The following is a 26,225-nucleotide window of genomic DNA, read 5'->3' as shown; positions in this document are numbered from 1 at the left end:
GATTATTAGGTGACCGTGATGGTTTGATGGCCAGATTGGGAATTTAGCCAGGACACCGGGGTTAACACCCCTACTCTTATGATAAGTGCCATGGGATCTTTAATGACTGAGAGTCAGGACACCCATTTAACATCCCATCCGAAAGACGGCACTCTACACAGGGCAGTGTCACTGCACTGAGGCATTGGGATATGTTTTAGACCAGAGGAAAGAGTGCCTCCTACTGGCTCTCCAACACCACTTCCAGCAGCATCTGGTCTCCCATCCAGGGACTGACCAGGACCAACACTGCTTAGCTTCAGAAGCAAGTCAGCAGTGGTATGCAGGGTGGTATGCTGCTGGCAGTAAGATGCTAGATCGAATCCCCGAGTTGACAAGGTATACATCTGTCATTCTGCCCCTGAACAAGGCAGTTAATCCACTGTTCCTAGGCCGTCATTGTAAATAAGAACGTGTTCTTAACTGACTTGCCTAGTTAAATAAAATAAAAATAGGACTGGAGTCAGCCACCAGAGAGCTACAACATTCCTCATGTTGTGCTTTGGGTGCAGTTTATAGGCTAGTGGCTATTCAATGGTCACCAACCGTTTCCCGGGCAGACTTTGGTGGGCGCGCTGGCTTTTGTTCCCTCCTAATACTAACAACTGATACCAGTGTAATATGCTTATTAGGCCTAATATTTTTAAAATACATTTGATAATAAAATGTGCAAAGAGGAACGCTATAGACAGACCTACATTACAAATCCTGAATATTAAGACTATTATAAACACCCTCGCTTGCTGCAGCTGTTGTGATCATGATCCATCATAGGACGTTGTGCAGCAGCTGCGCACACTGTCATCACTGACTATAGAGTTGAAGACTGGGGGTGCGCAAGGGGGTTGTTGTTGACGCGGGTGAGTAGAGGCTGAATGGGAGCGTTTCCCACACAAGAAACGGGGTCACCGCAAAAACAGGCCACCGAAACTGAAACCCCTACTCCGCCCCTGGTGACACCTCTTTCTCACATTCCGGTGGGTCGTCTCCCGTTATTCAAGAAGCCTACAATGGGCTACAGACTACAGCGACTTCATTACGAGTTTTTTCGGCGAATCCTCGTGCTTCAGCTGTTATTTCGCGAGCCAGGACAGTCTCACTTGTCTTTCAAGCCAATGACTCTGCCCGCTTTCGTCATTCGCTCTTGCTCTTCAGTGTTACATTCCGTTGAGCGTTAAGGCTAGAAATAGCCTGCATTGACAATTTAAAGCCAGTTTGATATATTTATAGCAGTTCTGACATCAAACATTGATGGTGGACGTTTTTAATTTTTCCCTTGAACGGATATAATGAAGTGAATTGACCTGCACGAGAGAGGCAACCGTCAACAGTTTTCTTGCGTGTGATGATAGGAGACACAATGACGCTGTTGTCTCTTTTGGGTCGGATCATGCGTTATTTCCTCCTCAGGCCAGAGACATTGTTTCTGCTATGCATTAGCTTGGCCTTATGGAGTTACTTCTTCCACACGGACGAGGTGAAGACCATCGTCAAGTCCAGCCGGGATGCCGTGAACATGGTGAAGGGGAAAGTGGCGGAGATGATGCAAAACGACAGGTTGGGGGGCCTGAATGTCCTAGATGCGGAGTTCTCCAAAACTTGGGACTTCAAAAACAACAATGTAGCAGTGTACTCCATTCAGGGGCGGCGCGACCACATGGAGGACCGATTCGAGGTGCTCACCGACATCACCAACAAGAGTCACCCGTCTATATTCGGGATATTTGACGGTCACGGTGGTGAGGTAGGTGCAGTGGCTATTTTAGCATGTACATCTTGATGGGGCAAACTCCCCAAATGTTTATAGATGCAGCCACTTCACTTCACAACATAACACTAAACAATACATTCATTGCACTACAACCGTTAGGACCTACATAAAGCTGTCCCAACAGCAGAGCTTTCTTTTCAGCACTATGGAGTGAATGAATCCTCTCCACCTCTCCACCTGGCTATCAGCGGAGTCTTGTCTGGCAGCGAAACAGTTCATTCAGCCTCCTTTACTGCCTTTAAAAAAACATAACTGATATGACTTGCTTAAACAAATGTGGTTTCTACTGACAATTGAGATGTACAAACTATGGCATAAGGGAACAACAATAAGAGGCAATCCGAGCAAGGACTGTCATTGTCAAGAACTATTTGTTCAGTACTTTTGAAATGTACAGCAAAATAATTCAGAACATGGGCCATTCTTACAGTATTCTCCCAGAACACCAAGTCAGAACCGTAGGATAAATAAAGGGGGCATATAAGCAGACAATGAAAGCTCTTACAATGTTTGATGACATTTCTCTAAAACAGGTTATAGGCTACATGTGCACCACCAAGTCAGAACAGTAGGCTAAGTTATGAGGGGGAAAGGGACCAAATTATTAAGGTGAGTCACATGGGCTACTAACAGCTTACTACACAACATGCACTTAGTATTACTTTCTTAGCTACAGAATATTACACCATTTATGCAGCAGCATAAAATACATTTTTGGACTCACCTGCTGTGCTAGCTTGAACAGGAAGTTGGCACGGTAGTCCTTCTTGTGGCCAAATTTTGTAATCAATGGCTGCCGTTCTCTGGATTTATGGTGCTTTCAAAACAACTGGGAACTGAAAAAAAACAATCATGATGTCGGTGAACTTCAGGTCGGAGCTGTAGAAAGAGGCCCGAGTTCCCAATTTGGAATTCCGAGTTGGATGACCTTTCAAAACTTATTTTCCCAGTCAGAGCTCATTTTTTTCCATAGTTCCACAGTTGTCTTGAACTCACTTAAGAATGAGATTTCCCAGTTTCCAGTTGTTATGAGCGCGGCAGAGGTAATGCTGGATTGACAGCATGGCCAATCTATTCAACCTTTTCTGTCCCATGGCATATTAATGTTTATCCTTTTAAGGTTGGAAAAGAGACCCTTAATAACTTGTTATGGCTGCAATCCCGCTAACGGGATCGATATGACAACTACCAGTGAAAATAGAGTGCGCCAAATTCAAACCATAGAAATCTCATACAATACAATTCCAAAAACATACATGTGTCTTTATATCATTTTAAAGGTAATCTTGTTGTTAATCCCACCAAAGTTTCTGATTTCAAATATGCTTTTCAGCAAAAGCACTACAAACGATTATGTTAGCTCTCCACCAAACCACAATAAGCACATCCATTTTCCAGCGAAATATAGCATTCACAAAAAGCAGAAATAGAGATAAAATGTATCACTAACCTTGAATTATCTTCATCAGATGACATTCATAGGACTGCATGTTACACAATACATGTTTTGTTTGATAAAGTTCATATTTATATTACAATATCTGAGTTTACATTGGCGTATTAGATTCACTAGTTCCAAAAACATCAAGTGATTTTGCATAGCCACATCGTTTCAACAGAAATACTCATGATAAATGTAGTTATACATATGGAATTATAGATATAGCTCTCCTTAATGCAACCGCTTTGTCAGATTTCAAAAGAAGTTTACGGAAAAAGCAACCCATGCAATAATCTGAGACGGCGCTCAGAATATTAGCCAAATTAGCCGCCATGTTGGAGTCAACAGAACCAGAAAATACATGATACATGTTTCCTTACCTTTGATGAACTTTCATCAGAATGCAGTCCTAGGAATCCCAGGTCCACAATAAATGCTTGATTTGTTCGAAAATGTCCGTTATTTATGTCCAATTAGCTACTTTGGTAAACAATTCCAAAGTCACAAAGCGCGTCCACTATAACGTGACGAAATGTCCAAAAGTTCCGTAACAGTCAGTAGAAACATGTCAAACGATGTACTGAATCAATCTGTAGAATGTTGTTTACATATATCTTGAATAACATTCCAACCAGAGAATTAGAATGACTTCAGATGACCGGTGGAATGCAGGTCCTTCGCTTGTGAATGCACATAGTGAAAGCATGGTCAACTCGTGGCAGTGGTGACTATTTCCTGTCTCATTCGACCCCCCCTTCACATTAGAGTCATCAGACAAAGTTCTATTGACTGTTGACATCTAGTGGAAGGCGTAGGAAGTGAAAACTCATCCATATCTCGCTGTAATTTCAATGAGAGCTTGGTTGAAAATCTGCCACCCCCAGAAAAAATCCAAACAGGAAGTGGAATTTCTCAGGTTTTTGCCTGCAATATGAGTTCTGTTATACTCACAGACATAATTCAAACAGTTTTAGAAACTTCAGAGTGTTTTCTATCCAATATTAATATGCATATATTAGCAACTGAGACTGAGGAGCTGGCTGTTTACAATGGGCACCTTTTCATCCAAGCTACTCAATACTGCCCCTGCAGCCATATTAAACTCAGACTTGGAACACACACACACTCCACTGAATAGCAGGCTAGTGATTGCAACACTCACAGTTAGCCACTGATTCTTTCCAAACCACTCATTGTTGAATTTGCGATTTACAACTTGTTGTGTAATGTTTATGTCCAATGGCCGATGAGCACCAACACGTTTGATCTATAATTTCTCTTCATATGACAAGGATTGAAAAGGATTTTCCAATATATTGTCAACTTGATTCATGAAGATGACTGCTTGTCTAGCTTGCTAGCTAAGATTTTGAAAGTATGATGTTGACATGATCAGTCCAACCAAAGCTACGGTAGATATAACGGGATTTGACGTAATTTATCTGTGGACAATGACCTTGAGCCTTCTTGGATGGGCAATTCTAATGTAAATCTACGGCAGCACCCAAGGGGCTTGAATTTATGAGCTCTCCCCGTAGATTTTGCGGTGAAGTAGTGTCCCCATGAGTGACAGAACACTGAGCCAATCACATCGCAACTAGAGAACGTTACCAACTCCTACACTCCGTATTTTCCGCTGGCTGACCCACCACTACAGAAATCACTGAGCGAGGCTAAAACACCTAGATTTTGGAGCTGCCTTACTCAAGAAAGCAAAAAAAGAGACCATGTTTGTATGCAGCTTAATTAACTAAATTATTTCGTTTTTACATTGTTTGCGAACTGTTATGTGACACATACTAATGCCAAAATAACATGCAAAACAGGCAACACATTATTTTTTTAGCTAAACAAAACAGGCGGGGCCCTGCCCCACTTGCCCTGAATGATGGGTCCCACTGGGTAGGTGTTTCTCAAATACATAGCCTAGTAAAAGAGGCCTATATGTTTATCACCATTAATTAAAAATATTAGTTTAAAACACAAAGGATGCTGTTGAACATCATTAGCATCTGTGGTCAGCACAGCATCCTCATTGGATTTGGAATGAGAGAGTTAAGTCCAAACAAAACATCTTCCCACTCCAGCTTTCAGGGTACATTAAACTATCAAACAGAGCATTTTAAAAGTCACACGGTCTTGGGCCATCCTAACCATGACCAAAATCTAAGTTGAGTAGGCAGCATCTAAATCCTCTGCAGTACGATTTACAGGGTCTCTCCGCTGGCCTATTCACTATTTAGTAGAAGGCCCTGTGTATGTCGCCTACCACTACTACCCTTTGATGAAACTAGAATCTCCCTCTGTGTTTTTGTATGTTGTCCTCAGCTCAAAGACATAGGAATTGAATTGCAAACCCACACAAAGAACCAGTCTTGAAGCTTTGTGTGTCGCACATGGTGTGAACCATTTTTTCTTCCTTTGACTGTCAAGGGTCAGGGAATGCCCAAGGTAGCCTTCAGACCACATGTCTAGGGAGCCATCTGCCAATTCAGTGTCCACAGTGAGCTTGTAGCCAGGTTTCTCTTTCTCACAGACACTATTACAAAGCTCTTACACCCTATTACAAACTATTACAAAGCTATTACACCCTATTACACACTATTACAAAGCTATTACACACTATAAAAAAGCTATTACACAAACACTATTACAAAGCTATTACACAAACACTATTACACATTATTACAATACTATTACTCTATTACACACTGTTACACATCTGTGTTTTAGAAGTCACAAATGCCACTTTATCTCCACCAAATCAAAATACTAAAAGATTTACACTGAGTGGACAAAACCTAAAGAACACCTGCTCTTTCCATGGCATAGACCAACCAGGTGAAAGCTATTATCCCATATTAATGTCACTTATTAAATCCATTTCCATCAGAGTAGATGAAGGGGGAGACAGGTTAAAGATTTTTTAAGCCTTAAAACATGGATTGTCTATGTGTGCCAATCAGAGGATGAATGGGTAAGACAAAAGATTTAAGTGCCTTTGAATGGGGTATGGTAGTAGGTGCCAGGCGCGCCGGTTTGTGTCAAGAACTGCAACGCTGCTGGGTTTTTCACGCTCAAAAGTTACGTGTGTATCAAGAATGGACTTGACACAACTGTGGGAATCATTGGAGTCAAGATCACTTTCTGAGTCAAAATGCAAGACAAGATCTACCACTCAGATTTTTTTTTGCATGACTTAAAAAAAGTAAGCCTATTCAACATTATCCAATTAAAAACAGTTACTGTATATAGCCATGAGGTTTGTGCAGTAGGCTATAGGCCCAATACATGATCATTGGCTATGTATGCTTGAATTGCCCTATCAATGTGGTTCCTCTGACCATTTTGAAATGATATTACCACAATTTAGTTGTATGAAGACATTGGTAATATATCATTTGTTGTATTTCTTGTGAGGCACAGCTGAGTAAGGATAATAATTCACCTTTTTTCTGCATTTGATCGTCAGTCTGAGGTGAGGGAGGGAGCAGCGGTGAGGCTGCCTCTCACCAGACTCACCGTCCCTCCTCTCTCCCTTCCTCCACTGAGAAAAGGAGACAGTCTTCCAGCTGATGGTCAGTCTGAGGTGAGGGAGGGAGCAGCGGTGAGGCTGCCTCTCACCCGACTCACCGTCCCTCCTCTCTCCCTTCCTCCACTGAGAAAAGGAGTCTTCCAGCTGATGGTGAAACTTAAGTCACATTGCATTATTTCTGCCTCATGCACCAATTCATGTTGTTATTCCTATGACCAGAGAAAGTAAAATATTCCTTTGTTAACTTGTTATGGCTGCAATTCCGATATCAGGATAAGTGTCATCAACAACCGCTGAATAGCATAGCATAACATACAATAAATATTACTATAAATATTTATATTAATGAAATCACAAGTGCAATAAAGGAAAACACAGCGTAGCCTTTTGTTAATCCACCTGTTGTGTCAGATTTTGAAATTATGCTTCACAGCGAAAGCAATCCAAGCGTTTGTGAAAGTTTATTGATCGCACGATAAAACATTAAGTACACTTAGCATCAGGTATCTCGGTCACGAAAATCAGAAAAGCAATCAAATTAATCATTTACCTTTGATGATCTTCGGATGTTTTCACTCACGAGACTCCCAGTTACACAACAAATGTTCCTTTTGTTCCATAAAGATTATTTTTAGACCCAAAATACCTCCGTTTGTTTGTCGCGTTATGTTCAGAAATCCACAGGAAAGAGCGGTCACGACAACGCAGACAAAAATTCCAAATAGTTTCCATAATGTCCACAGAAACATGTCAAACGTTTTTTATAATCAATCCTCAGGTTGTTTTTAAAATATATAATCGATAATATATCAACTGCAAATGTCTTTCACGGTAGGAGAGTACTCATCGATTTGAGTAATCCATTTATTCAACATGCAGAGAAAGGAATCCAAAAAGCTACCGCTAAACTTGGTTAACCTTTTGCGTGTAGGGGGCAGTATTTTCGTTTTTGGCTAAAAAACGTACCCATTTGAAACTGCTTATTTCTCAGCCCCAGAAACTAGAATATGCATATAATTGTCAGATTAGGATAGAAAAGACTCTAAAGTTTCCGAAACGGTCAAAATATTGTCTGTGAGTATAACAGAACTGATATTGCAGGCGAAAACCTGAGGAAAATCCAATCAGGAAGTGCCTTTTATTTTGAAACCTCTCTGTTCCTATGCATGCCTATCCTCCATTTAAAGGGATATCAACCGGATTCCTATTTCTATGGCTTCCCTAAGGTGTCAACAGTCTTTAGACATAGTTTCAGGCTTTTATTTTGAAAAATGAGCGAGAAAGATCACATTGCGTAAGTGGATAGGTGGGGGCTCTCAAAGTGAGTTTTGCACAACAGAGTAAAATGGCCATTGTTTCTCCCTGTCCCATTAAAAAACCTAAACTCCCAGTTGATATATTATCAAATATATATATTTTAAAACCAACCTGATGATTGATTATAAAAAACGTTTGACGTGTTTCTGCGGACATTATGGATATTATTTGGAATTTTCGTCTGCGTTGTCGTGCCCGCTCATTCTTGTATATTTCTGAATATAACGCGACAAACAAACGGAGGTCTTTTGGATATAAAAATCATCTTTATGGAACAAAAGGAACATTTGTTGTGTAACTGGGAGTCTCGTGAGTGAAAACATCCGAAGATCATCAAAGGTAAACGATGATCCGTGCTGCTGCTCCAGTTTCAACTGTTCTGCCTTATTATTATTCGACCATGCTGGTCATTTATGAACATTTGAACATCTTGGCCATGTTCTGTTATAATCTCCACCCGGCACAGCCAGAAGAGGACTGGCCACCCCACATAGCCTGGTTCCTCTCTAGGTTTCATCCTAGGTTTTGGCCTTTCTAGGGAGTTTTTCCTAACCACCGTGCTCCTACACCTGCATTGCTTGCTGTTTGGGGTTTTAGGCTGGGTTTCTGTACAGCACTTTGAGATATCAGCTGATGTACGAAGGGCTATATAAATAAATTTGATTTGATTTGATTAATTTGATTGCTTTTCTGATTTTCGTGACCAAGCTACCTGATACTAAGTGTACTTAAAGTTGTCATGCGATCGATAAACTTACACAAACGCTTGGATTGCTTTCACTGTAAAGCATAATTTCAAAATCTGAGACGACAGATGGATTAACAAAAGGCTAAGCTGTGTTTTGCAATATTGCACTTGTGATTTCATGAATATGAATATTTTTAGTCATATTATTTGACTGTGGCGCTATGCTATTCAGCTGTTTCTGATGACAATTATCCTGCTTAAGGGATGGGTAGCGTCAAGAAGTTAAAACAAGTCAAAATACGTTTCTATGTAATCCACAGGTACCCTAAAATGTAATTAAACTATAATATTTCATATGGGAAGAAGTATGTTCAATAGAAAAGTGATATTAGCAGGTGTGCATCCTCTTCATCGTGCGCACACAGACTGTTTTCCAGCTCTGTGTTCCTGTATCAAAACACAGAATTCTTCCTCGTTTTGGATTAACTTCTTGAAACTCCCCATCCCGGATCCGGGATCGTGACTAAAGCCTCAGGCTCATTAGCATAACGCAACGTTAACGATTTCTGAAAATCGCAAATAAAATTAAAATAATGCGTTTGCTCTCAAGCTTAGCCTTTTTTTAACAACACTGTCATCTCAGATTTTCAAAATATGCTTTTGAACCATAGAAATTGACTAATTTGTGTAAGAGTATGCAAAGCTAGCATAGCATTTTGTGTAGCATGTAGCACGCAACATTTTCACAAAAACCAGATAACCAAATAAATAAAATCTTTTACCTTTGAAGAGCTTCTGATGTTTTCAATGAGGAGAGTCTCAGTCACATACCAAATGCGCAGTGTTTCCTGAAAGCGTCTGTGTGTAGGAGAAATCGTTCCGTTTTCTACATTGCGTCTGGCTACCGAAACGAACCGAAAATGCAGTCACCTACAACGTGAAACTTTTTCCGGATTAACTACATAATATCGACCGAAACATGGCAAACGTTGTTTGGAATCAATCCTCAAGGTGTTTTTTCACATATCTCTTCATTGACATGCAGTTCGTGGAAGCTTGCTTTCCTCTCTGTGTCCCATGGAAAAATACTGGCAGGTGACTTTTGCGCACCAATTTCGGCGCAGGACACCGGGCGGACACGTGGTAAATGTGGTCTGTTATGGTCAATCTTCCAATGATCTGCCCACAAATACGTCACAATGCTGCAGACACCTTGGGGAAACGACAGAAAGGGCTGACTAATTCCTCTTGCGTTCACAGCCATATAAGGAGATCTTGAAAAACAGAGCCTCAAAAATCCTTGTCATTTCCTGGATGCCATCTCATCTTGGTTTTGCCTGAAGCTCACGTTTTAGGGCACGCACAGAGAAGATCTTTGTATTTCTGGACACGTCAGAGTGTTTTCTTTCGAACGGTAGCAATTATATGCATAGTCGAGCATCTTTTTGTGACAAAATATCTTGTTTAAAACGGGAACGTTTTTCATCCAAAAATGAAATTGCGCCCCCAGAGCATCAACAGGTTAAACAAGCCTGAAACCTTGAACAAAGACTGTTGACATCTAGTGGAAGCCATAGGAATTGCAATCTGGGAGCTGGATTTAATTTAGTCCCTATACGTTATAATGGAAGAGCATGGGCTCTCAAAAATAAAAATTCTGGTTGGTTTTTCTTTGCAGCTTCTCCTACCATATCTATTGTGTTATAGTCTCCTACATTATTTTAACATTTCTACAAACTTCAGAGTGTCGTCTCGCCAATGGTACCAATTATATGCATATCCTGTCTTTGGGGCCTGAGTAACAAGGCAGTTTACTTTGGGCACATCAGTCAGGTGGAAATTCAGAAAAAAGACCCTAGCCCGAACAAGTTTTAACACAAGCTTATTGAAACACTTTACTACACTCATTCATTGCAGCTGCAGTGCTGGTTGTAGCGTGAGTGGAATTACGGAGAACATGCATTTTATGTCTTATAAAACTGTTGACAAATTGTTGACAGTGCTGAATAACAACTTAAACATGAACTTACTAATGAAAACAGCAGCTTTTTGTTGTATTCGTTTAGTCTCTCTCTAGTCATGGTTTTTAATGAGAACTCTTTGCCTTCCCGGCGCAGGGCTTCTGAATCAAGTGCACCCACCTGCCAACAGAGAGAAAAAAATAAAATAGGAAGGCAAGGCTTTATCGTTGTTTTTTTTACAGAAATGTTTGGTGATCGACTAGGAGTGGCTTGGAGATCGACCGGTTGGTGACCACTGTAACAGGTATTCAAGTCTTCCATTTTTAAAATTGATCAAATTTGAGATTTATGTAGATTCATCCTCTCTACCTTTTTATCTTTTGTGGGAGAAGTTTAATTTAGTTGTAATTGTTGGCTATTCAACAAGATGTGCATCATGTTTTGGCTGAATTAGCAGTTAGCAGTTCTCTCTAGGCTGTTATCAAATCAAATGTTATGCAACAGGTCTAGACCTTACAGTGAAATGCTTACTTACAAGCCCTTAAGCAACAATGGTTTAAGAAGTTTTAATGAAAAAAAAGATTCAAGAAAAGTGTTAAGTAAAAAAATAGAAAATAAAGGTAACAAATAATTAAACAACAGCAGTAAAATAACAATAGCGAAGCTATATACAGGGGTTATCGGTACAGAGTCAATGTGCGGGGGCACTGGTTAGTTGAGGTAATTGAGGTAATATGTACATGTAGGTAGAGTTAAAGTGACTATGCATAGATAATATACAGAGAGTAGCAACCGTGTAAAAGAGGGGTCTGGGTAGCCCATGATTAGCTGTTCAGGAGTCTTATGGCTTGGGGGTAGAAGCTGTTAAGAAGGTTTTTGAACGTAGACTTAGCACTCCGGTACCGCTTGTCATGTGATAGCAGAGAGAACAGTCCATGACTAGGGTGGCTGGAGTCTTTGACCATTTTTAGGGCCTTTCTCTCACACCATCTGGTATAGATGGCAGGAAGCTTAGCCCCAGTGATGTATTGGACCGTACACACTACCCTCTGTAGTGCCTTGCAGTCGGAGGCCAAGCAGTTGCCATACCAGGCAGTGATTCAACCAGTCTCCCGATGGTGCAGCTGTAGAACCTTTTGAGGATCTGAGGACCCATGCCAAATATGTTCAGTCTCCTGAGGGGGAATAGGCTTTGTCGTGTCCTCTTAACGACTGTCTTAGTTTGTTTGGACCATGATAGTTTGTTGGTGATGTGGACATGTTACGCCCCTGAAAACAGGGGAGAAATAATCACGAGAGTGATACGGTGTTGTATTCTCAATTCAACTTTTAGTTCAATGAGAAAAGACCGCGATTTTCCCCAGGAATATGGGTGGAGACCAGAGCAATCGATCTCAGGCTCATAGATGAAGAGCATTTCGTAGGTCACAGATTAACACTTTTAGGCACCACAAAATAAAGTAATCAATATAACGTTTACACATTACTCTCACAATTCGTACCCTTTGACAGATTTTAACTTTAACACAATTATATGAATGTTATCAATCTCTATCAACTAATACTGAATGCATCTTTTTAACCTGAGATGTTTTAAGATCCTCACATACTATGAACTTACTAATACTTTTTCATGTATAACAGGCTATGAATATTTCCTTTAACCTGTCACAGACACCAAGGAACTTGAAGCTCTCAACCTGCTCCACTGCAGCCCCTTCGATTAGAATGGGGGCATGCTCGGCCCTCCTTTTCCTGTCGTCCACAATCATCTCCTTTGTCCTGATCACGTTGAGGGAGAGGTTGTTGTCCTAGCACCACATGGCCAGGTCTCTGACCTCCTCCCTAAAGGCTGTCTCATCGTCGTTGATGATCAGGCCAACCACTGTTGTGTCATCGAAAAACTTGATGATGGTGTTGGAGTCATGCCTGGCCATGCAGTCATGAATGAACAGGGAGTAGAGGAGGGGACTGAGCACGCACCCCTGAGGGGCTCCCATGTTGAGGATCAGCGTGGCGGATGTGTTTTTACCTACCCTTACTATTTGGGGGCAGCCCGTCAGGAAGTCCATGATCCAGTTGCAGAGGGAGGTGTTTAGTCCCCGGGTCCTTAGTTTGGTGATGAGTTTTGAGGGCACTATGGTGTTGAACGCTGAGCTGTAGTCACTGAATAACATTCTCATATAGGTGTTCCTTTTGTCCAGGTGGGAAAGGGCAGTGTTGAGTGCAATAGAGATTGCATCATCTGTGGATCTGTTTGGGCGGCATGCAAATTGGAGTGGGTCTAATACTGGGTTGGGTGTGGGTTGGTGTGGGTTTCTGGGATAATAGTGTTGATGTGAGCTATGACCAGCTTTTCAAAGCACTTCATGGCTATTGACGTCGTTAGTCATTTAGGCAGCTTACCTGAATGTTCTTGGACACAGGGACTATGGTGGTCTGTTTGAAACATGTTGGTATTACAGACTCAGTCAGGGACAGGTTGAAAATGTCAGTGAAGACTCTTGCCAGTTGGTCCGCGAATGCTCGTAATACACGTCCTAGTAATCCGTCTGGCCCAGCGGCCTTGTGAATGTTGACCTGTTTAAAGGTCTTACTCACATCGGCTACGGAGAGGGTGATCACACAGTTGTCCTGAACAGCTGATGCTCTCATGCATGCTTCATGCATTCTTGTTGTTACATTGCACTTTCTAACAATTTAAAAAGCACTCTGAAAACAAAAGCCAGTTAAACAAACCAACTTTGACTTTCAACCAGGGGTTGGAACCAAAATTATTTTCCAATCTTTTTGTTGTTAACAGAACCACCATTTTTTCCCGTTCCATTCCACTGTTTTGACCAGCAATATAATGTTCTGAACCGGTTTATAGTGTTCCTTTCTGGTCCTTTTTTAACCTGTGAAATCAACAGTAGTTAGCTCATTGAATTACTTCAACAGTCAGTATGAAAGTTGGAATAGTAGAATGCACAAGCTGCAATTTCGACATCAGTTCCTCTTGTCATGTTAGTCATTGTGTACCTTAGAGAGCTATTTATAACTTGTCATAAATGTCCAGATCAACTAGACCATGTCAGCTAACGTTTTTTTATTTAGGTTTCCCATAAATATTGTTGTCATTTTTTTGTTGCCTTAAATATCACATCAATACACATTAGATATGTATAGAATTGCAATAAATGTTTCTTCAAAACTGCAACATTTTCTTTGCACTCCATGACAAAATGTGTAGAATTGCAGGAAATAAGCTTTAAACCTGCACAATTCTCTACACCAACTAGAGGGGTGTGAACAGTTTGTCATGAACAGTGCTTGTGCACATAAAAATTGACGGGGCTCATGCACGCATGGGGGGCGCTACATGCTCCCCAATGCTGGAAGGGGGACCCAGAGTGAAAAAGTTTGGGAACCCCTAAAGTAGCCTATGGTAACATCAGGACAGTAGCCTATGGTAACGTCAGTACAGTAGCCATCAGTACAGTAGACTATGGTAACGTCAGTACAGTAGACTATGTTAACATCAGTACAGTAGACTATGGTAACATCAGTACAGTAGACTATGGTAACGTCAGTACAGTAGCCATCAGTACAGTAGACTATGGTAACGTCAGTACAGTAGCCTATGGTAACGTCAGTACAGTAGACTATGTTAACATCAGTACAGTAGACTATGGTAATATCAGTACAGTAGCCTATGGTAACATCAGTACAGTAGCCTATGGTAACATCAGTACAGTAGACTATGGTAACATCAGTACAGTAGACTATGGTAACGTCAGTACAGTAGCCATCAGTACAGTAGACTATGGTAACATCAGGACAGTAGACTATGGTAACGTCAGTACAGTAGCCTATGGTAACATCAGTACAGTAGACTATGCTTCTTTGGGGGGGGGGGGCAGGTAGCCCAAACACGCGCACACACACAGGCAAAGATTTTCAGCTGGTAGGCAGACACTGGAATAACTTTCTAAGTGACAGATTGAGGGCTTTGGATAGGCGTTTTTTGTGGGAATAGAAGAAAATGCCTTGACAGGATGTTATTAACCATTTCTGTTCCTTGAAAAATTGTATTTTCCGGTTTTCGGTTTTGTACCCTGAACCGGTTCCAGGCCCTGCTTTCAACCATTGAAAGTTCCACTCTATGACATTCTAATACGGGGTGGCGGGTAGCCTTAGTGGTTGGAGGCGGGTAGCCTTAGTGGTTGGAGGCGGGTAGCCTTAGTGGTTGGAGGCGGGTAGCCTTAGTGGTTGGAGGCGGGTAGCCTTAGTGGTTGGAGGCGGGTAGCCTTAGTGGTTGGAGGCGGGTAGCCTAGTGGTTAGAGTGCTGGGTCAGTAACCCAATCGAATCCCCAAGCTGACAAGGTAAAAATCTGCCCTTCTGCCCCATGAACAAGGCAGTTAACCCACTGTTCCTAGGCTGTCCTTGTAAATAAGAATTTAATCCTAACTGACTTGCCTCGTTAAATAAAGGTAAAAAAAAATAAAAATAGATCCTGTTAAAGGGAAGGAAGCATGAATTTCTAGCAACAACACAGTGTGGTCAAAGACTCGGTAACTGAGTTGTAGTCACAATCTGGTTACCTATAACTACAAACAGTTATGTTTTAGTGTTTTTACATATTTCTGACCAAGTGTTAGCGCTGGTGAGCTACTATGTACATCTACAAAGAAAAAAACATACATGCAATAATGTGGAAAAACTGCAACTCTTTTTCTCCTGTGCGTTTGGTATCGGTAGTCGAGTGAGTATTGTAGTCGTTTTCCGTTGTTTGTAGCTAATGCAGTAATACCCACATAGTGCAGTAATACCCACAATGACTGGGTTATGACTCATTTGTGGCTCAAAACTGAGAAGCAAGCTTTGAAGTCGGAACGATTTGTCAGGTTGAAGCGAGTAGTTTCGAGCATGGGAACCCTGCGCACGTCTACTGTATGCAGTAATCATTTCACCCAGGACTTTGATGGCTTAGTATAACCAGTTGAAGGCAGGATTTGGAATGGGAGTTCCTGTCTGTGCTAGACTAGTTGTTCTCTGGTTACTTACATAGACCGTGGTGGTTGGCTAGTTAGCTGGTTAGCTAGCAGGCTAAAATGACTAACTTTAGCTGGATGGCTTGCTGGCTAAGATAACTGCATATACCAGTAACATTATTTGATAACTGGTTAGATGCCATTATATATTTAGAAAACTTTGGTTTACTTTAATGTCGCTGTACGCTAGGTGTTGATAGCAATGTCACGTTAGCAGGCTAGTTGGATAGCAACCTTGCAAGAAACAATACACACAAAGTATTTGCTTGTAAGTTTGCTGAGTGTAATCGATTTGGTTTAATTTGAAGTTATTTCTGTTACAGTTTACTTTATAGAGAGTAGGCAGCATTCAGAATTCAGATTTTTTATATAATAACTAAAACAAATAGAAAAGTGAGGTGTATCTTTGCATTGGGACTTTTAATGCATATTCTAATGCAAACCCATATGTTACATGTGGTTACGTTTATGCTACCTACCCTTTAAGATAAGGGATGTCCTTGGCCTTGTGTAGTGGAGTCTGAAAGGGCAAGCTGTTTACATATCTATCTGGAACTTTCAGACTATTCCTATCCTTAAATATTTAACCTTCCTGTCGGGTCCCCTTACCACCCCTGCTGTGTGTGTGTGTGTGTGTGTGTGTGTGTGTGTGTGTGTGTGTGTGTGTGTGTGTGTGTGTGTGTGTGTGTGTGTGTGTGCACGCGTGCATGATCCTGTTACCCTTCCTGTGGTCATGGTGACTGAGTGACATGCATGAGCTATGACGATGAAGGTGGACCTTGTTCTCAGTGGGAGTTTTGCCAGGAACACACAAATCAGAGCCCCCCCCCCAAACCAAACACACACACGTTCAAGTCAGAACTTCTTATCTGAAGTCCAGGGGTTTCTGGGTAACTTGATCATCTTTATTAATACTTTTCCATCTGTACACCAGTGAATCGACTCCAACCCTGTTGCCTGGGTTGGGTTGGGTTTGGTTTGCTAGAGACAGTTGTGTGGGAACATGGAAGATGCCACGCTGAGCTATAAGGTTGGTCAGGTTCACCTGGATGGCTGTGAAGGGGCCTGGCTGCCCACAAAGGCCAGCAGCTGGGCAGAGTGGTCCTGCAGCACGACCGACGGGTTGAGCCCAGAATACCGCAGGAGGGAGTCGTCGATGCCTACATCGGGCAGGCCCCCTTGATTGTAGAGTTGGTTCACAAGGAAGGCCTGGTCCTCCTGAGAAATCACGAGGGGAAGGTTCCACAACATTGTCAGTACTGCCAGAGGCACGTCAAGAGAAACATGCACAGTAGACTAGGTTGCTGAGTGAATGAGTTATAAGCTCATGCATATGGGTTTGTGTTGTGGAACTTTTTGTCAGAAGGGGCCGGGGGGAGTGTTGAATTAACCTATCCTGAGCTGAGCTCTTTTGGCAAACATGTGGTGGGAGTAACAGAGATGTGTTAGTTGGAGAGAGCACCAAACCCAACACACTCAGAGGACTAAATGTTCACCTTTTCAGTATGAACCTTTCAGTTACCCAAGTCTGTAGAAGTCCGCCTTCAAGTCGCAGGGGGGGTTTGTGGTGAATGTGAGGACACATGCTCAATTGCTTTTTTCCAAATTATTTTCTGCGAGTTAAAATAAATGTTTGCTTTCCCCTGGTATCAAAAGGAGCAAAATGTCTCCTCAACAAATATTGTGTACAGAACAGCTGGTCTCTGTCTGAGCAGTGTGTCCTTAAACTACAAATATGTAGCAAATGCTCAATATCCTTTTTCAATCTTTTCGCAGTTTAATGGTCTTCATCACCAAAGTCAGATAATTTCAAGATGCAAAATATACATCGAATTGAAAGAAAAAAGGTTGAATGGTAAATTTACTTTTACATGGCTTAGTCATTTGGGCTCTTGGATGAGTAACTTTACATTCACTATTCAAGGCTCCCTGTGTTCCTCCCAAACAAATTGAACTAATTAATGATTACACTCAGAGAGAGTGAGAGATTACTCACACTGGTGACTAATGAAGACTGTTTTAATCATTTATTTTATTCAATTTCACTTCCTAATTACATGCTCCTCTCCTCTCTCAAATCAATCTTCTCCTACAATTATCATCATGAGTGAAGTGAGTTGGTTCGTTAATATCTCATCTGCCTCTGTTAATTGGATGGCTTGATTACAGGACTGATTAAAACACAAGAACCATTGATTGCAAAGTATAAGAATATGCAAACGATGACATGTGTGTCGAGTCTCAAGTCTTAAGAGTTTTGAACGCTTCTATAATGAAATATATAAACTTCCAGCAGCTGAATTAATATTCAATATGATGAACATGATCTGAGGAGAAAGGAGGCAATGAACATAAAGAAAAGGTCTAAAAAAGAGAGCAGGAAGGAGGGAGGAATGGAGAGGAAGAGAGGATGTTGAATAATTCAGCACAGAACACCTGGCGAACCTTCCTTCTCCGTTTTCTTTTCCACATATCAGAATAGAAATCATCAGTCAAATACTGAAAATACACCTCTTTAAATCCAACTGAAATCACATTTCTACGTGTAGTAAAACCAAGGATATTTACTGTTCTAATTTGAATATATAAAGAGAAACAGACCGTCTCTTTAACAGCACTGGAAACCAGTGTTAACCTTCATGCCCACCGGGTTTGGCCCATGGTAATTGATTAGTCATTATTCATTAATTAATTAATATTGGAAATGAGCAAAGACACCAAGTGCATTTGAGGATGCATTTTAAAATCTCTTACATATTGCCTCCATTCACCCAGTGCTGTATGTAGACACATGAAGTATCTGTAGACAGCCTGCCACATTGAAACCCTTTCTACATACGGTATAAAATGTGCTCGTCAAATATAATTTCTCTGGTCTTGCACTATGTATAGCTTTTGTTTAGATATCTCTGGTAGGTCCTAGAAAACATTGGTGTCATGCCTTTTGGGGTGTATTTCAATAGTACTTTTTTGTGTTTTAAACTTGTAGTTTGGGCTCAATGTATTATAAGATGAGGAACTTGTTTGGACTTTGAATTCAGATTGAAGAATTTCCATTATATAAACAGACATTTTTAAACTAAATGTCTGATAGTCTCTGTTTACATTGGCGGCTATCTCCTGGCTGTATTCTTGCAAAATATGGGCACTAAGACAACCTGTGTCCTTGAGAAATAGGCTATCAGTCATTTACAGCATCGGAGGCTCACCACACTGCTGAACACAGAAAAAATAAATGTGCCTCGTTCAAACATTTAATCTGGATGCATTTACAGGCAAAAAAAACAAGCATTCTGTACTGCTGTACAAGTAAAAGCACAGAATTGTATCAACCAATCATCAGAAAGTTGACCGGTCAAATAACTGAAATTCAACCACAACCGTGATGAAAAACTTTCTAAATACTTGTATTGCTCTCTCTCTCCATCTCTCACAGGCTGCAGCGGACTATGTAAAGGCCCACCTTCCGGAGTCTCTGAGGCAGCAGTTGCTGTCCTATGAGAGGGACAAGAGGGAGAGCGTTCCCTCCTACCCCAGCATCCTGGAGCAGCGTATCCTGGCTGTAGACCGAGACATGGTGGACAAGCTCTCCGCCAATCACGACGAAGCAGGTGAGAGACTGTAGGAGTGCTGATCTAAGATCAGTTTAGCCTTTTAGGACCTGGATCAGCACTCCTTCTCTGAGATGTGTATGAGTACGAGGTCGGACGGGTTAAAAATGTGGCAATACTGCAGATTGGTTAAGACATTAAGTCCGATACACTCGGACAGAGATGGGTCAGAGGGGGAGAGGCGCATTTTAAACCCCAAATCTGTTTTACATGAAGAAACAACCTGTCATTCATCACAAACTTTGAATATCTGGGTTTTGCCTCTTCACAATGCAGAAAGACCGCATTTAATCAGTGGACACCACTCGTTTTTATTACAACACACCTGTCATAATTGTTTTCTTTACTAAAGTAGAGGTTTATTATTGCTAAGGGTACTACATAGGTGTAAACATACATCTCTTAGCAAGAGATAGCACTTGTATAGCCTAAGAAAGTAGCAGATATATGCAGAAAGTAGTTTTGAATGAATTTTATTGATGGGAAACAATAAGTCTTGAACTTTTTTGGCAACATAGTGATATATTCTTATATACTGTACAATGAGGAATTCAAGTACAAGATACTAGTCTTCTCCCATTTGTTTAAATATTGCCCCCACCCACAAGGTGTATAAACAACAACAATAAATACAAATAAAATAAGATAATAGATACAAAAATATGAAGAGCATAAATCAATCAACTCTAATTAGCACATGTAGGACAGTATGCAAGTGTGTGTGCATAGACTTTGCAGATGTATTTCTCACATGTGCAGCACATAGTAGTTGTTTTACAGTCCTTCTTTGGGTGCAGAATTGGCATCTCCCCCTCTTGCCTGCCCCAGCTGCAGCCTCAGGTGGATCAGGACAAGATTCAGCCCCCTGAACAGCTTTCACAAGTGCTGCAGAGGCTGCTGTGAGGGGGAGGCGCTCCCTTCTTTGAATGTGTGGGGTTATAAGTGCCTTTCCCAGCTGCTCCAGGAACAACACCCTCTTGTTTCCGCTTATCAGGCCTCCGGGTAGGGTTGATCTGGTCCCATATCACAAAGGCATTGTATGAGGACACATCAATGATGTTATGGAAGATGACCAGGGGCCAGCAGGCAGTCATCCTCCTGCAGCTGTAAATTCCAATCAACTTGTTCAGATTGTCAACGCATCCTTTGTTGTGGTTGTAGTCCAGGATGATGGCTGGCTTCCTGTCCTCACGATCACTGATCTCAGCCGTTTTGTGCAGTGTGCTCAGGAGGACCACATTCTTGTTCCTCTGGGAGGTAAGAAACCAGAGTGGTGGTGGGGGTGAAGGCAAACTTTGATGAGAAGGCCTCTCTCCCCCTTGTTGCGAGGAGTGCAGGGGGGAGCTCAGGCTTGTTCTTTCTAACTGTGCCGACCATGGTGATCTTCCTCTTCAGGAGCTGCTGGCTGAGTTCATAAGAGGTGAAGAAATTGTCACGTGACATTGTGTCCCCTCAGTCCATCTGTCACATCAAGCACAACCCGCATCCTCTGGTTCTTCTCCGGTCCTCCACTGGTCGGCTTCCCTGTGTAGACTTGCATCTCCCAAGCGTATCTGGATTGTGCGTCACAGGCCACCCATATCTTGATGCCATGAATTTGTCATCTCCAGGATGATCTTTTTTTATGGCTGGTGTGATGTAGATGTCCTGGGCATGGGCAACTGCATGTCTTGTGGGCCCTGGGGTCATCCTTATGACATTTTGTGCTTCCATCCTGCCCTGGCTGTCATATTGTGACAAGGACCATGTTATTTTGCTGTTCTTTGACAAAAATGTCTATCTTTCAGCTTGGGGATTTCTTCTTCATCTGAAGATTATGCATCGTGCTCTGGGTTGTATTCTTCCCCATCTTCTTCTTCAGATACCTCCTCCTCTTCTAAATCATTGTTCTCTTTTTCCTCCTGGACATCTGAAAAAATCTGATATACGACCTGTTGGGCACTGAAACATGAAACACTTTTTCTAATGTTGGGGTCAGTCTAAGAAAAGTCATCAAATTCAAGTTCTCTGCTGTTAAACATAGTGGCGGGTCATTTTTTACCCTTAAGACAACACAAGGGTTAAAACAGGTCAGAGTTGACCCTCTTTAAAATATCCCAATCACTTTATGCCTAAAGGGAGAAAAAAATAATAATTGGAAATGTAAAGTACTTTTGATTTTTTTTACAGATTTGGTCTGTAAAAGTAAAGCTGTATACATCAAATGTAGTATTATTTATTATGGCGGGGGTGAAATGTCTCCATGGAGACAACCTTTGGAAGGTCAAGACACAAAGTCAGTGTCACGGAGTACACGAAGCTGCTTTGTTGCCCTGAGAGATTTATTGTCAGCCCTGAGAAATGGATTAGATGAATGTACTGGAAACAGTACCTTATAAATTACTGGATTTTTCAATGGAGGAGGAGGACATGAAAAGGTAGGCCTTTGTCCGATATGTTATTTGGGCCTTCTCCTGTTACCTGGACTTTCATAGCTGTGATGGAAATACAGCATGGCTCTCAGTATTGTGGTTGGTTAGTGGACTTTGATACACTTGTGGTATTCTGAGAATGAGAATCACAGGTGAAAAACATGTACTTAAAGGTTAATTACACTCAGATGTTTTCAGATAATAACAGTAGTCTGATGTCAAGATGAGCCCCCGTCCCAGGCCATCGCTTGTTTAGATCATCTATGGTTTTGGAATGTAATGTCCCTTTAAATTGAAATATCACCTCTGTCTCCCTCTCTCAGGTACTACATGTCTGGTGGCCCTGCTATCGGACAGGGAGCTGACGGTGGCCAACGTTGGGGACTCACGAGGCGTGTTGTGTGACAAGGACGGAAACGCTGTGGCATTGTCACATGACCACAAGCCATACCAGCTGAAGGAGCGCAAGAGGATCAAGAAGGCAGGTGAGCGGACCACCAGCATGGGTGAACAGCACCACAACGCTATGGGGGCGTTAAAAAGATGTGTTTGTGTCAAACCTAGCTAAACTCAACACAGTGAATTCACATATTGGGGTGGGTTTCCTGAATCAGATTAGCCCTACTCATGAACTAAAGACCACTTTAATTGGAGAACTGTTTCTTAGTCCAGAACCAGGTTTAATCTGTGTCCAGCAAACCGGCCCTTAGTGTTCAGCACAGAAACAAAACACATACCATTTTCTTGGCTGTGGAAGGTAGTGCATAACGTCATGACGACATAAAATGTTTCCCATACTTGAGCAGATCACAATGACACGCTAGGAAGAATCACTAGAACGAATTAGTGTCAAAAGGAGAGACTGCAGAATTGCAGCCTTGACTCACCACCTATTGGCCCTCTTTTGAAGTGCAAGAGAAGTTGAATACATTACTTGCTCTGACAAATGATAGGAAGCACTGATATGCTGAGGTGGATTTGGTAAATAGAATATCTATAAAAATATAGATATGTAATTTGACTGTGATACAGAAATTCCCTTGCTCCATCTGCACTTTTTTTCCGTGTACACAATCAATGACCAATGTCCCAGTGTGAGATAATAAAGTTACTGAGAGTTTAATCATAGGGCATTGCACTTCCATTCCTTCACCACCAGGGGGCTTCATCAGCTTCAACGGCTCATGGCGCGTCCAGGGCATCCTGGCCATGTCTCGCTCGCTGGGCGACTACTCCCTAAAGAACCTCAACGTGGTCATCCCCGACCCCGACGTGTTGACCTTTGACCTGGACAAGCTGCAGCCCGAGTTCATGATCCTGGCGTCGGACGGGCTGTGGGACGCCTTCAGCAACGAGGAGGCAGTGCGTTTCGTGCGCGAGCGCCTGGACGAGCCGCACTACGGTGCCAAGAGCATCGTGCTGCAGTCTTTCTACCGCGGCTGCCCCGACAACATCACCGTCATGGTGGTCAAGTTCAAGAGCGGCCCCGTGGGGAGCAAGGCTGAGGAGTAGAGGCGGTGATGTCACAAGTTTGTGATGGGGTTATTATGTTATAGATAGACTCTCCTCCCGTATGGATAGTGCAGCAAGCAATCAATGGGGAGGATTGGGAACTGTTGCAACATGCATACCTGGCATTCTCTTTGAAACGCATGTATAACCACACCAACACCAACATCCTAAACTATGTAGTATGTTTTTCATTTCTGACTATGACTTTTGGATAGAGAAGTATTTTTGCTTGAATTATGGCCTTAACTCGTAAGCTGGAGTGCTTGATCATCTTGACACACTCACACATACACACGTCCATCTGCCGTCTCACACATTGGCATTCAGCACGAACACACAACTGGAGATCACCTCTTCTTCATCACTGAGAAGATGACTCTCTGACTCCAACAGTAAAGCAAACTGATCTAGTGTTCTCTGCATGCCCTGCTGCAGTGTGTTGTACTGTCACAGGACTGATACTGTCCTAAAGATAATTGTAAAAGAATAAGCACCTGTTGAGACTTTTCATTTTGGTGGAATGATAAGCCCTTACTTATCGGCCCATAAAAATGTTCTTGGTCATATACAGGATCAGTTATACCCTGATTTAGTTCCAGCCATTGCCTTTTCGTCAACATTGTCTTAACAGGGCTGATGTTAAGTTACTGTATTATGGTACTGAACGTGTATAGGACATTTGTTTAGCCTATCCGTGTTTAGGAAAGATCTGTGGATTTTAGCACTCAGGTGTTGATGCCTTCGATCATGGGAATCGTACAGACTGGGAGGTGCATCTCAGACTGCTTATTAAAGCACCGTTACCCATGGCGACTGAGTTAAAGGCTACACAGCTGAAACAGGAAGGCTAATTGACAGTAATATGGCCACCTGTGTGTTAGTTTTACAAGTGTGCTACTGTATTGAATACTACTATTATGACTGTATTTCCAACAATTTCTCACAGGCTCACCTCAGAATTTGACGTTCATTCATGTTTCTCAAACGTCAAATTTCGAAGTTGTTCCAAACATCAAATTTCAAAGTGTTTAAGTTTTTTTTTTAACTCCACATTTTTTAGGTTAGGGTAATGTTTAGGCATTAACTCAGAATTATTACGGTTATACATTAACCTTTCATAATTAAGGTTTGGGATAGGCTTAAAACCAAAATATAAAAACAGCCTTCTATCGCTGGATTCGAATATGCAACTTTTGGACCCAAATGCAGATGTTTACACCCAACCGCCATCCCCATTCACAACGTCCTAGCAAAACCCAAACCTACTGGAAGGGAACAGCACTGACTGTTGTCCTTAGTGACTGGTTTCCTCTTTTATCTCCCGGGGTCCTCAGACATGGATGGACATTAAATACTGACTTGTATAAGGGGTGACCTGCCTGGTATTTATTTCTTAGGTACATAATTTGAATTAAAAAAAATATATATGTTATATTATCATATACACCGAATAGGTGTTGTTTCTAGGGTTAACCATAGTACGGTACCCTTGTAGCAGATTAAGGTTAAGTGCCTTGCGCAAGGGTATATCGACAGATGTTTTATTTTGTCTGGTCGGTTATTCAAACCAGCAACCTTTCAGTTACTAGCACAACGCTCTAACAGGTAGGTTACCTGCTGCCCAATGATGTGGCAAACTGTTTATCGTTTAACAATGTACCTTAATTGCCTTATTTTTTCAGTTTTAGTCTTGTCAAAACAAAACATACACAGATGTTTATTGTTCACCTGTGCATACAGTATGCATATGTTGATAATGAAACAAGCATCACTTGTAGACAGTTCACCAACAAGTCACTCATATAATCTGCCAAACACAAAATGTATGAATTTGCTGAATGCAGACTGTCAGTATTAAAATCCAATGCTGCCATGTCAAATGTTGCTGTTTTTGTTTGTTATTCCTGCCAATTTGACAGACTATGCAGACAGTCTATTTAGCTGCCACTGCACTCTGTGATTTAACACAGTAAATTACTTTTTAACATTATAGGTCCAATAATTTATTGAAAATATAATACAATAAAGGGATTAATTAACGGGTTTGTCTGACCTCTGTTGCTTATTCATGTATGGCAATGTGTATGTGACCTTTCTGTAGCCTACAAACCAAGTATGGCCGCCAAGAAACAGTATTGTGCACTATTCTCTGGGGCCCGTGAGAAACCACAATGACGCACGAACAATCATATCTCTGTATTCATGTTTCTTGCTTCACCAGTGTGCTGGATTGTCACACATTGAATACGTTTGCCATCAGTCACGTCATGACACTAAACAATTGATTGGGTTTTATTTGAAAATCCTCAATGATGACAACAAGCATAAGAATGTTCGGGCTGGTGAGATCACAGCCAGAAAGAAAACATATGACGTTGTTGATACACTTCTGGGACTGCTAGACACAGGCACAAATAGTTCTGTCTGCGCAATAACTCTAGTAACCAAACACCCTACCACTAGCTACAGAGGCTTGGCAGTTGCTGGCGTGCCTCGCCTAGACAGCGCGCAAGCTAGGGGCCAAGTCAAAACTGACGGCCGGTGCCAGGTGGAACCGGCCTTAGAATAGCATGTAGGTCTACATTTGTAAAATAGTCTTATCGAATGTGCAAAATGCCAGAGACGTGTGGTAACATTCAACAGGTTTTCCGTAAACCAAAGTCACTGTACTTAACGCCGCCTTACAGGAAAGCTAAGCTCATTATTTGGGATACTGAGCCTCTATAAGAAGTATTCGGTCATTGGGCCAAGCGAGACAAGTGTGTAGCAAACAACAGCACAAGTGAGGAAAGACAGGACCTTTGAGGGTGTTTGCAATTACGGTCTCTATCTGAGCTTTGTTTCTTTCGGAGCTGACTCATATCTGCTTTTGAGGTGAACTTGGTCTTAGTTTTGAAGAATGGGT

The 26,225-nt window shown here is 41.7% G+C and overlaps 1 protein-coding gene across 2 annotated transcripts; it reads left to right on the top strand.

Moving 5' to 3' along the window:
* Positions 1–863: 863 nt before the first annotated feature.
* Positions 864–25,362, top strand: LOC135558557 (protein phosphatase 1L-like). 2 transcript variants are annotated; one of them, XM_064992438.1, is made up of 4 exons: positions 864–1,783; positions 19,223–19,397; positions 22,132–22,293; positions 22,968–25,362. In XM_064992438.1, exons 1-4 carry the CDS (start codon positions 1,385–1,387, stop codon positions 23,318–23,320), a joined length of 1,089 nt encoding a protein of 362 aa, XP_064848510.1. In that variant the 5' UTR covers positions 864–1,384; the 3' UTR covers positions 23,321–25,362. The 2 variants fall into 2 exon arrangements, with proteins under 2 accessions (XP_064848510.1, XP_064848511.1); XM_064992439.1 differs by lacking the exon at positions 864–1,783 and adding an exon at positions 11,012–11,056.
* The last annotated feature ends 863 nt before the right edge of the window (positions 25,363–26,225 follow it).

Source organism: Oncorhynchus masou, chromosome 17 (genome assembly GCF_036934945.1).
Source record: "Oncorhynchus masou masou isolate Uvic2021 chromosome 17, UVic_Omas_1.1, whole genome shotgun sequence".
In the NCBI taxonomy this organism is placed as follows: Eukaryota; Metazoa; Chordata; class Actinopteri; order Salmoniformes; family Salmonidae; genus Oncorhynchus; species Oncorhynchus masou.
Note: the sequence above shows the minus strand (reverse complement) of the source record. Positions and strands in the feature narration are given on the sequence as shown.